The sequence below is a fragment of the Poecilia formosa genome, unplaced genomic scaffold, assembly GCF_000485575.1.
Source record: "Poecilia formosa unplaced genomic scaffold, Poecilia_formosa-5.1.2 Scaffold391, whole genome shotgun sequence".
NCBI lineage: Eukaryota > Metazoa > Chordata > Actinopteri > Cyprinodontiformes > Poeciliidae > Poecilia > Poecilia formosa.
The window spans coordinates 61,320-74,141 of NW_006800330.1; the positions used below are offsets into that span (position 1 = coordinate 61,320).

Consider the following 12,822-nt stretch of genomic DNA (forward strand, 5'->3'; position numbering starts at 1 on the left):
TGCCAGAATTTTACCGTATTTTAAAAATACGGTAAAATCCTGCATTTAGCAAATACGGTATAAAACTGGCAGCTTTGGTTGCCAGAATTTTACCGTATTTTAAAAATACGGTAAAATCCTGCATTTACAGAATACGGTATAAAACTGGCAGCTTTGGTTGCCAGAATTTTACCGTATTTTAGAAATACGGTAAAAAACTGGCAGTTTTGGTTGCCAGAATTTTACCGTATAAAGACGGTAAACTTCTGGCAACTCAGCTGCCAGTTTTTTACCGTAAAATGAGGCCGTTTTTTTTTTTACAGTGTACATTCAAATCCTGTTTCCTGTTATGTCTATGATCCAGTACAGTCAACACTTTATCATGTAATGGCAGTTGGGAAGTCATGGTCCATCTGGTAACCCAGACAACTCTATATCAAGTTATTGATTTTTCAGCAGTCCAACATTATGGGCAAGCATGTGGCAACAGTGGAAAAGAACCATTTACCTGGGAGAATCACCTGGTAAAACTAAGATCATGATGCTGAAACATCTGGATTCATCTGGATTCATTCACTGAGATTAAATTACTAAAACAACTTGGTTTAATCAGGAGTAAAAGGGACTAAATACAAATCTATACACTTTTTTTCTTCTAAATATTTTTTTTCAAAACATGCAATGTTTTCTTTTAATGTTGTAGTTTTAAAACTTCTCATAGTATTTAATTTACAAATGTGGCACTGAAAATTATCACCTAATGTTTTGTTTCATGAAACGTGAAAAACCATTGTAATATAGTATCACAGCTTTTCTGCTGCTGTTTTCGACATGCCCACTGGAGGGCGGTGTAGCGCTGCCATAAAGGGAACGGAGCCTACATATGCTGCGTTATCTCTGCATGTAAACAAAAAGGTTTCCAAAGATATTGACAAGATGCTTTTTAATTTTATTTTGAAAAACAAAAAACACTATATTAAAAATAAATTCATAATTTTCATAATTCATAATCATTATTTCATTAATAATCAGTAATTATGCATTCTTAAAGACGGCCTCAACTTTTTAGACTTTGGCAGCAGAACCAGCTATGCTGTTGACCTCTGACCCCTGGAATCAGAGCTAAATAATAGCCTACATTTAAAATAAATTGGCTAAAACAATTCATCAGTTTGGAACTTCATACCAAACGTTGTCTTCTCTAAATTAGGAAGTTTAAATTTCCTTTCCATTATAGTGTTGAAAAAAGTCCCCTCGAATCTAAACAATTTTCATAAACAGATGCTTCTTGCCTGGTTATTGATTTACAAGCATAATTTCTCTCCACACATGTATTACATTTGTAACAATAAAGACATTTTGCATAAAAACAAATCCTTATTTTACTGCAATTGGTTCACTCACAACATAGTTTTAGCTCGCTCAACTGTGATGGACTTACCAAGACTTTATTACAAAATACGGCACTATAATTCCTATAATGAATTTAATACTGTAATAAATGCAATCCCTGCTGCCGTTACCTTATTCAAAAGTTTAATGGGAAAAAATTCAACACTGTTTCCTTTAGATCCAACCAAACTTGAAATTGGTCAAATCTGTTTCTCCTCAACTCGTAATAGCAACCGACATATAAGCTCATTATTTCAGAAAGATATTGTATCTACTCCATATGTGGTATCTTATTGGAATACCGTTATTAATAACCTTAACTGGAAAAGGATTTGGACTTTACCAAATAAATATATGATAACTAAAGTAAAAGAAGCATCCTTTAAAATTATTCAGAATTTATCCATCGAAAATATTTCTATTTTTAACAATATAGATATTATATGCTCTTTTTGTGAAGGAAATCCTGAAGATGTGTTTCATTTATTTTGGTCCTGCCCCTTTTCTGTTCAATTTTGAAGTTGTCGGGGAAACAACTTCAAAATTGTAGCTATGCTCCACCGTTAGCCTCCATGTTTACTTCCGCAAACACTGAGCTCTTCTTTTTATGAAGGTTGGCAGAACACTGAGAACGCTGACGCTATTGCGCCCTCTACTGCGCATGCGGGACTCTTTCAGGTCATTTGCCTGTTCACACTGCAGAACGCATATAGGTCGCATTTATTTGGAAATGTGAAGGCCCAGGCAGAAAAAAATCCAGTTTGACAAAAAAAAAATCGGAATTGGGTCACTTCAAGTTGCACTGTGGCGACACAGCCTAAGAAAAGCTTTTTCGTTCCAAAAAGAATATGGTAGCAACCCTTAGGTTTGCAAAGCTGCATCTGAATGAGGATCAAGATTTCTAGAATAATATTATTTGGGTAGATGACACCTAAGTAGAGATATCACAAAACGTACTTTCACAGAAAACACAGCAGAAACATTTAATCAAATCTACTCTTCTTCTTCGCCCTTAAGCTATAATGACGTAGATAAGTTGGTAGATGATTTTCAGTGCAAACTTCAGATATCATTGATTACATTGCCCCCATTAAAGTGGAGGTTGTGACTGGTAGGAAGAAATCTCCATGGAGAAATGCACAAACATTTCAATCTGCAAGACAGCTCTGCCGTAGGGCCAAATGGAAATGGTAAAAAACTCAACTGCATATTTATCATGACATTTACAAGGAAAGACTATAACTATCTCACAACACTAAAACATGCAAGAGAGGCTTTCTTTGCAGATGTCATAAACAAAAACTCTAACAACGCTCGAGCTTTATTTGCTACTGTTGACAGAGCGCTCGAGTTTCTTGATGAAATACCCTAACATCAGGTTTCTTTTAGGGTTAGGGTTATTGAATTTGATCCATTGCTGTTGATCTTTGTGACCTAAATCCATACTGAGTAGTTATTTTGAGTAGTTTGTGTCTATTAACAAATCTATCCAATCTGGCAACAAACATTTTTTTCAAAAATGTTTTAACTTTAAATATAACTTTAAATGGGCTGCACAGTGGCGCAGTTGTTAGAGCTGTTGCCTTGCAGCAAGAAGGTTCTGGATTCGATTCCCAGCCCCGGTCTTTCTGCACAGATTTGGCATGTTCTCCCTGTGCATAGTGGATTTTCTCCAGGTACTGTGGTTTCCTCCCACAGTCCACAATATGACTGTCAGGTTAATTGGCCTCTCCAAATTGTCCCTAGGTGTTTGTGTGTCCTGTCTGCCTGTGTGTTACCCTGCGACAGACTGGCGACCTGTCCAGGGTGAACCCCACCTCTCACTGGACTAAAAGTAACTGAGTAAATGTAACTAGCAACTCTGCTCAGAACTAGAATTCAGATCCCATCTGGACCAGAACTTTATCCGCTTTTGACTCTAAAGAAGACCAAGAATCCTGATGCATGCTCTGAGTTTTCCTGTCTGTCAGAACCAGAACTTCAACAACCATCTGGGTATCTGCCTTTGATTCCAGGGGTCAGAGGTCAACAGCATAGCTGGTTCTGCTGGGTGGAACCAGAACCTGGTGCTGGAGAATATATCAGTCTGAATGTACTGAATAAATATAATATACAAATTTCACTTTTTGAATTACTGACTTCAATGAACATTTTTCACTTGTAGTTTTGTACAGTCAGCTGAATAAAAAACACCACAAATAACATTATTAAAAACTTTATTGGCTCATTAAACATCCAGAAACCCACATTTCATTAGAAGAAATTTAACAAAAAGTTTTAACAAATCAGCACATTGTCCTTTGAGATCTGAATAAATCAATAAATCACAGTAAGGAGCCTCATGTAACACATCGAGTAAAACAGTTCTCAAGAAGAAAACTCAAAACATGAAACATGGAGTTAAAAAAGTAAAAACCACAACAACCTGAGAAATATTAAAGCAGAGAATCAATGAATATGATGCACAACTTCATTACTTGGAGATTTTTTAGAATGACTATAAAAAGATTGCAATATATATACATATATTTATTTAAAAAAAATCTAGATAAATGCTGGATGTTTCTGAAAACTGCTTTAAGATCAGAGTTTCTGTGGGACATCCAGTTCTAAACTGGTTAAACTGGTTTCTGTGATGGAAGCTGAAGTTTATCTGCAGTTTCCAGTAAAGGATCTTTTTATCTGTGGAGCTTTGAGGAACATTTTCCTGTCAACAGAAGAAGAAGCAGCAGAGAAAAGAGGTTTGAAGTGTCTTTCATGATTCAGAGCCGAACTGAAAATGATTCCCATGTTTCCATTCTCAGACCATTTCTGGTTCCAGGACAAAAACGAATCAGAAAAAAGATCAACTTTCTAGTTGAATCTAGTTCAGATCAAAACTTCATGAAAGCTTTAGTAAGTAGCCTTGTGGCGCCGGCGGTGGAGACAAAACTACGTCCATAACGGGGGCAAAAAGAACTGTAAGAATCCCACCTGCAGAGAGAAGGAGGAAGGAGAGATCAGATCAGTGAGTGTTTCCAGCCTCTCTCCAGCAGCAGTCAGTGACGCAGCACATCCAGTAGACGGTTTCCATGCTGCAGTCAGACTGATCTCAGAGCTGTGACCAAGATGAACCTGATAAATTTTTTCCTGTTGAACTGAGAGAACAAGCAGATCTGAGGTCAGATCTGCTGCTGCCACAGTTTGATGAATGAGGACCACTATCTCTAGACATGTTAGACATGTCTAGAGACATGTCCAGCTGGACACCCTGGAGACATGGACACAGCAACAACACTCATCTTCACATCAACAGGGCAAGCTGCTGCTCCTCTGATTGGCTGATTGCTGTCTCTGTGTCCAATCAGGAAGCCTGAACCATTCTCCTTCCACTGAGAAGCTGCAGCTTGACTGGGAACACCGGAGCTTTGCTTTGAATCTAACTGGGTGTAGTTCAATATGCTGACACCAGCTAGACTCACTACAAACATTTACTTACTCTACAGTCTCTACAAAACGCTTCAGCCGCTGAACATCTGAATCCTCCAGGATATTTCCTCTCAGGTCCAGTTTTGTCATATAGAGGTCGCTGGACTTCAGAGCTGAGGCCAGATAATCACAGCTGATCTTTGACATCGAGCAGTTCAACAATCTGAATAAAAAATAAAAGATCTGAGCTGAAGCCAACAGGATGCAGGTTAACCAGTCCAACAGAACCAGTTAAAGATTCTGAATAATATTAATGCCAATATGCTTCAATAAAGACCTGCAGACGTCAGAACCAGAACCTGGAACTGGGCCATGTTGTGTTGGAGGATTTTAGTCAGTAAAATCATTCCAGGGTCTGATTAAAGTGTCAATCATGACATGTTATTAAAAAAAACTGGAAAGGTATGGAATTAGAGGGGTGGCATTAAACTGGCTTAGGAGCTACATTGGAGAAAGGAAACAATTAGTAGAATTAGATGGTCAGAAATCAGACTTACTAAATATAACTTGTGGAGTTCCGCAGGGATCAGTTTTGGGACCCAATTTGTTCAATTTGTATATAAATGAAAGTCAAAATATCAAACCTTGTAAAATACGTTATATTTGCAGATGATACAAGTATCTTCTGTGCTGGAGAAAACATTCAATAACTCTCAGAAGTGGTCAACACAGAAATGGAAAAATTGCAGCATTGGCTCAAAAACAATAAATTATCAGTAAATTTAGATAAAACCAAATTCATGATATTCGGAAACAATAAAAAAAACAGGAAAATTATCCAATTAAAATATCAATTGAAAGTGTTGATTTACAACAAGTACATGAAATAAAATTTTTGGGTGTCATATTAGACGATAAATTTAGCTGGAAACCACAGATCAGCCTAGTAAAATCTAAAATAGCCAAAAGTGTTGCTGTTATAAGAAGAATTAGTTTCGTCCTGGACTACAAATCTTTGTTTATTCTATATAACACACGTTGTACCACATTTAACATATTGTGTGGAAGTTTGGAGGTTACATAAAGTGGGATACTGGGAACATACAAACCAGTTACTTATCAAATCAAACATACTGAAATTCTTGGACCTGGTAATATTTAAAACGTCACAATTCATGTTGAAGGTCAGAAATTGGAAACTTCCACCCAATATACAGGAAATGTTAGGTGACAGAGAGGGTGATTATAATTTAAGAGGTGAAGGATATTTCAAAAAACAACATATTAGAACAACCAGGAAGAGTTTTTGCTTATCTGTGTGTGGAGTAAACGTCTGGAATGGATTGAATGATGAGTTAAAAATAGTACAAATGTAAACCAATTTTAAAAAACTGATTAAAACAGAGCTCATTTCAAAATATGCTATATAAGATGACTGTTTAATGGTCTATAATGAAATTTTTGATGTTCTGAAAGTTAATTGATAATAAATTGACAAATAGGAAAGGGGCAGGAGATTAAAAGATATCTTCTACCTGCTCCTTTTCGAACAGAAAATATAAAATTTGCATGTCACATGGGCAACATAATTTGTTTTACATTTTATTTCTTACCTTTGTTTCATTCTATTTTATTTTGTTTTTATTTTTTATTGTTTTTTCTGTCTGAAATAAATAATTGATTATAGATTTGTTCCTGTCAGATTTCAGGAGCCAAAATTATCTTTTGTAGACTGGGTTGAATCAATCAATCAATAAAATGTTATTTGTATAGCACATTTCAGTAGCAAGGCATTTCAAAGTGCTTTACATCATTAAAAACAAAAACACAGAGTAATAAGCAATCTGATAAAAATATAAAAAAGTAAATAAAAAATAAAAATCATTAAAACCCACACCCCTTTTTTAGCCCTTTAGAACTTTAGTTGAAACACCATCAACTGGGACTCTAACCCTTATTTAGTCATAACCAACTCTGAACAGGTGGGTTTTAAGTTTGAGATTTAAAGGCACTCAGTGTTTCAGCTGTTTTAGAGTTTTCTGGAAGTTTGTTCCAAATTTGTGGTGCATAGAAGCTGAATTCTGCTTTTCCTTGTTTGGTTCTGGTTATGGGGATGCAGAGCAGAACCAAAGCCAGAAGACCTGAGGGGTCTAGATGGTCTAGACGAATGACCTTTAACCTGCTTTACATGAGGGGGATTTATCCACACTGGGGACCCAAATGCTATCCTGTTCTGACCTCAGATCAGCGGGTGCAATTCAGTTACACAGAGGGACTTAATTAAACTCTGGATCCAAGTCCAGGAACAAACTAAAAAAATATTTATTAGAATAGAAGATATGAACTTTGATTTATGATCAATAATATTCACAGAAATATCAATAATTACATAATTATATACCTCAATCTCTCCAGTCTGCAGCCTTCAGTCTGTAGAAAACCACAGAGCTCCTTCATTCCAGAATCTCCCAGAATAGTGTTGTCCAGCTCCAAGTCTATCAGATGGGTTGGGTTGGACTTCAGAGCTGAGAACAGCAAAGTCCAGCTGGTCTCTGACAAACTGCAGAGATCCAATCTGAATAAAGAATAAAAGATGTGAGCTGAAGCCAAAAGGGTGCAGTTAAAACTGAAATATGAACAAATAAATTATGTTTGGGAATCAACAAGATGAACTGATTCTAACCTCTGATGCAGTCAAACTGACCAGCACAACATTTTATCAAAAAGAAACTCAAAGTTTTCTATGAGCAGCAGCCTGGATAAGGTGAGCTATTTCTGCTGGTTCCTGATCATCAGCTGGAGACCCGACTTGGTAACTGGATCAGAACCAATCAGTTTATTCATTAATGGCATTGGGTTCTTATTAAAGCTGCAGGTAGCCAATGGAGGCCATTATTTCCTAAGGAGACGTGACCTGATGAAGCTTCATCACAGAGACGAGGCTCCAACCGACTGACAGCTGTCAGACTGAAGATGACGGTTCCTCTCTGACCAGGCCCAACAGAACCACAGTTTCAGGACAAAGCTGAGGAATCTGCTGCTCCAAACCTCACTTTATTCATTTCATATAGATGTGCTTTTCTACAATCAGTCATTTCTTAGATGTTTCATTAATAATAACAGTCATTTCTTAGATGTTTCATTAATAATAATGTGGATGCGGCCCTGGCTTGACTCTGGAAGAACAACATTTCATTATAGATGTAAAGATGAGAATCAGAAATGAGAAATAAAACAATCTGAATCTTTACCAAACCAAACCAAACTGAAACATCTTCATCATTAATTAACATCATTTGAATTATTTTACTCATTTTGTTCATCAGTCAAAAACATTTTAAAGTGAAAAACTGAAAACGAAGTTCAATAATCTCAAAGTCTGAAATAAGAAAATTAATTTACCAGGTAAAATGTTTTAGAGATTTTATTCAGACATTTAAATAGGTTGCTTTAACTGAAAACATATTAGAATAAAATTATTCATTAAGCTAGGGATTAAAGTATTAATAAATGATTTTATTGGATAAATGGAGAAAACAAACCCCAGATTCTTCACTTCACTGACAGAACTCTCCAGGATCTCAGACAGAGGCTTCATATCAGCATCTCCACCTTTATATATGTCAATCTCACTAATTTCCAGTTCAGTCAGATCTGGGTTGGACTTCAGAGCTGAGGCCACAACTTCACAATCAGCCTTTTGGATCCTCCAGCCACCAAGTCTGTGATGAGAGCAGAAATAAATTCAGTTCTAATTAAATCAATCTGGATCATAAACAGATGAAAATATGACAGTAATGTCATCATATGATCAACATCTTCAATTCTCACATCTGTGCAGTTCATGGTTAATCAGGGAGTAGACACAACAACACAGGGACTGAATTAACACACACCACATTTTGTTCTCATTTACAAATTCAGAGGAAACTAGTAGGAGGAGGAAAAGTTGGTTCACATAGTTTCTAACTAGTTTCTATGGCGCAACAACGTCAATCCAGGGGTTTATTTTAATGGACCAAGTTTTCATTAACCCTAAACAATTAGTTGATACAAACAGTAAAAATCCTAAAAGATGAATTATTGAGCAGGGTCTCAATGAGTAAAGAGCTTAAAGTTTAAAATGTGTCTCTGGCTGACTGGATTTTTCATAGAAAACATTTTCTAGAAAGGAAGGGTTTCTATTTATTTCAACCTGAAAACTGATGAAAAGTTAAAATGATCAAAATGTTTCAATATCAAAAGCTGCAGCTGTCCTGGATCAGCTGAATGTTTAGATGTTCGAATGGCTGAAATAGTCCAGAGGATGAAGGAAATAGTTAAAGACCAAAAAGATCCAGAATCAACTGGAAGAAGAAGAATAAGAAACAGGAGGACAAAAGTCCTGAATCAGCATTCATACAATGAAAACATCTGGACTCACCGAGCCTTTCTGCAGTTCCTCAAAGCTGGAAGCAGTCTCTGTCGTCCATCCCATGAAGTGTTGTACTTCTGCAAGTCCAACTCATTCAGAACCTCTGACATCTGCAGCATGAAGGCCAGAGCTGAACAATCAGTCACTGAGAGTTTCTTCCCTGAATCCAGCAGCCATTGGATCTCCTGATAAAATGAGAGGTCATTCATCTCCACAAGACAGTGGAAGATGTTGATGCTTCTGTCAGGAGAGATTCTATCAGTGTTCATCTCCTTCAGGTTGGTAATGATTCTCTGAATGGTTTCTGGACTGTTCTCTGTCTGACCCAGTAGGCCTCCTAAGAGACTCTGGTTGGACTCTACAGTGAGACCATGAAGGAAGCGGACAAACAGGTCCAGGTGGCCATTTTTACTGCTGAGGGATTTCTCCATGACTTTCTTCATGAACTCATCTAGAGATGTTTCTTTGTATTCTTCTCCCAGGAACATCTGGATCACCTCTGACTTCCTGCTTGTGAAACAGTGGAGCATGTAGACTGCAGCCAGAAACTCCTGGAAGCTCAGATGGACAAAGGAGAAGACAGAGATGTTGCGCGTCCTTCTTTTCTTTTTAAACATCTCAGTGAAAACTCCTGAAAACAATGAAGCATCTTTGATGTCGATGCCACACTGTGTGAGGTCTGATTCATCGAAGATCATCTTTCCTTTCAGCAACTGCTCAAAAGCCAGTCTTCCTAGAGAAACAATCAAGATCATGTTCTCAGCAACCTTTTCAGCTCCTCCAAACTTTTTCTTCTTGAATGTGAGTTGAACCAGCAAGAACTCTATGTACATCTCAGTCAGCATCTTGGGCATGTCTCCTGCATCTTTGGTCATTATCACATCCTCCAAAACTTCAGCAGTGATCCAGCAGAAAACTGGAATGTGGCACATAATGTGGAGACTTTTTGATTTCTGCATGTGGGAGATGATCCTGCTGGCCTTCTCTTCATCACCTCTGAATCTCTTCCTGAAGTACTCCTCCTTCTGGAGGTCGGTGAACCCTCTGACCTCTGTCACCATGTCAGTGAACTCAGCAGGGATCTGACTGGCTGCTGCTGGTCTTGTGGTTATCCAGAGGAGAGCAGAGGGAAGCAGTTTCCCCCTGATGAGGTTTATCACCAGAACATCCACTGAGTTGGACTGTTCAGGGTCAGTTAATATTTTAGTTTTTTCGAAGTCCAGAGGAAGTCGACTCTCATCCAGGCCATCAAAGATGAACAGAACTTGGAACGCTTCAAAGTTGCTGATTCCTTTGGTTTTATGAAACAAACTGTGAATCAGCTCCACCATGCTGAACTTTTCTTCTTTCAAGTTATTTAGCTCTCTGAAAGCGATGGGAAATATGAAATCAATATCTTGGTTGGTTTTGCCTTCAGCCCAGTCCAGAGTGAACTTCCTTGTTAAGATGGTTTTCCCAGTGCCAGCCACTCCCATGGTCATCACTGTTCTAATTGGTTGATCTGTTCCAGGTGAGACATTAAAGATGTCTTCTCTTGTGATTGTTTCCTGTTTCCTGGATTCTGTTTCAATCTGTCTGACTTCATGTTCCTGGTTGACCTCTCTAGTTAACCCCTCTGTGATGTGGAGCTCTGTAAAGATCTCATTGAGAACTGTTTTATTTCCATGTTCAGCAATGCCTTCAGAGAGACGTTGGAGCTTCTTCTTCAGATGCTCTTTAAGCTCCTGTCGACACCGAACATCAAAATCTGAAAACAAAAAAAACCCCACAAAAGGAGACACTTCAGCTGAATATAAGGGATACAATAATCTTGATATTTTCAGAAGGGCATTCTATATACATTTTAATGAGGGGAAAATGAAAAGTTAACAGAAAAATAATAATTCTAAACCAAAAAGTCATTCCAACTTCTGTCTTTGAGGAGGGAGAAATTGAGATTAAAATAGAAAAAAAATACTGTTCCTAGTGCAGTACTTCTCAAATAGTGACCCCCCCCCCCCTCTCAAGGGAGCGTGGTGAAGTGTCAGGGGGCGCAATAAACAAGCCTCCGGTCACTAGGTGGCAGCAGTGACCGGAGTTTGCCTGTTCAAGTTAGTAGAAGTAGCCACAGCATTGTTGTAACCATAGACATATTATAAGAGTAGACATACACATGGTTGTTAACTACAGAAGAGGATTGGAGCCATTGGGAAAAAATAAAACAGTTCCAAGAGATTCTTTGTTTTAGTGATTTTTTGTGTGTTTTTACCACATTTTGAAATTTAATCTGTTACGCTTTTTTGATTAAACTTCTGCTGTAGAAAAAAAATAATTAAACACTACATTTACAGTGAACCCTTGTTTTTCTTAGGAGTTGCGTTCTGAAAATAATCCGTGATAGGCGAAATCCGTGAAGTAGTTACCTTTAGTTTTCACAGTTATTACACAGCATAAATAAAGACTCTACATTGAAACCAAAGAACAAAACCTGTTTTCAGATCAGCGGATGTGCGTGTGCATCAATTGGGTCTTAATGTGATCAGGAGTCATGTCATTAAAGCGTCTCCTCCCAGCTGCTTTGCGACACTCACGCTGTAACTACGGCAGAGCCATAGATCTTGTCAAGCGAGCCTCCGGTCAGGCTGCCTCTGGCCACAGATTTTTTTTCCAGCTGGCATTCAAAGTTTCAGTTTCCATCTCTTGAATGGCCAATCTGTATTCAATACCATATTGGCACTCAGGTAGAGAGGAAGCGCGGGGACTGTTTTTACCAATCATAAGGTCAATCAGGACGCAGAGAACTTTGGAAAAAAACTGCACAAAAAAGCATGCAGCGAGAGCATGAAAGGTGAACCGCGTTATAGTGAGGGTTCACTGTATATGAAATAATTTATAAAATGCAACTGAGTAATTTGTAGAATGGCTGTATATCTGAGTTTATCCTAGGTGTATTTGGGACTTCATTCTCAGGCCTGGCCTCATAATGCCTCAACATTGAAAAGGTGGATTTATTTAAATAAGACAGTTTCAAAACAGTTCCTGTATCGGTTACGTGACTTGCTGAAACCAATACGTGCACCAACACGGTTTTGATCTATGGGCTTGACACATGCGCCGATGCATCGGTGTAGCCGGACTCATCACTACTGTTAATCCACAGTACTCAGCCACGCCCCTAACTCCTCCTAACCTTCAGCGGACTGACTACTGACCAGCTCTCCGTCTCACGGGTCCGAAAAGCTTCTAATTCCTGGGTATTACCGCAAATAAGAATATAGAGAACTTTTGTTTAAGCTGGGAGCGAGAAATATTCGTCTAAGCTCTAACTACCTTCATCCAAGACGTTATGAGCCGCTTCAGTCTATGGTTCAGACATCGGAGTAGCCCTGCCGGTGTCCGAGCTCATAAACCACGTCTGTTCACGGCAGCTCTTTCCCTGTTATTAACGTGCACTTGTTTCCGGCCTAGATAATTTTAGCGACTAGGAATAAGTCCCAGGGTCATTATTTATCTGAACTAAAGAACGTATGAAGCCACCCTAATTTACTAAGACCAGAAACACTGGTTTTACAATAATCAGAAGAATTTAATCTAGTTGACTTAATTAATTTAACTGTCCACAACGTCAAATTAGACTTTAATATTTTTAT

The 12,822-nt window shown here is 38.0% G+C and overlaps 1 protein-coding gene across 1 annotated transcript in view; it reads right to left on the minus strand.

Annotated features, from left to right (window-relative positions):
- Nucleotides 1–3,573: 3,573 nt before the first annotated feature.
- Nucleotides 3,574–12,822, minus strand: part of LOC103154535 (protein NLRC3-like) — a 14,380-nt gene continuing 5,131 nt past the window's right edge. Inside the window, exons 4-8 of the mRNA XM_007575859.2 lie at nucleotides 9,203–10,940; nucleotides 8,322–8,501; nucleotides 7,181–7,354; nucleotides 4,850–5,002; nucleotides 3,574–4,344 (exon numbers count right to left, since the gene is read on the minus strand). Coding sequence (XP_007575921.1) covers nucleotides 4,245–4,344; nucleotides 4,850–5,002; nucleotides 7,181–7,354; nucleotides 8,322–8,501; nucleotides 9,203–10,940 — 2,345 coding nt within the window. The 3' untranslated portion in view covers nucleotides 3,574–4,244. The remainder of the gene's footprint in view (nucleotides 4,345–4,849; nucleotides 5,003–7,180; nucleotides 7,355–8,321; nucleotides 8,502–9,202; nucleotides 10,941–12,822) is intronic.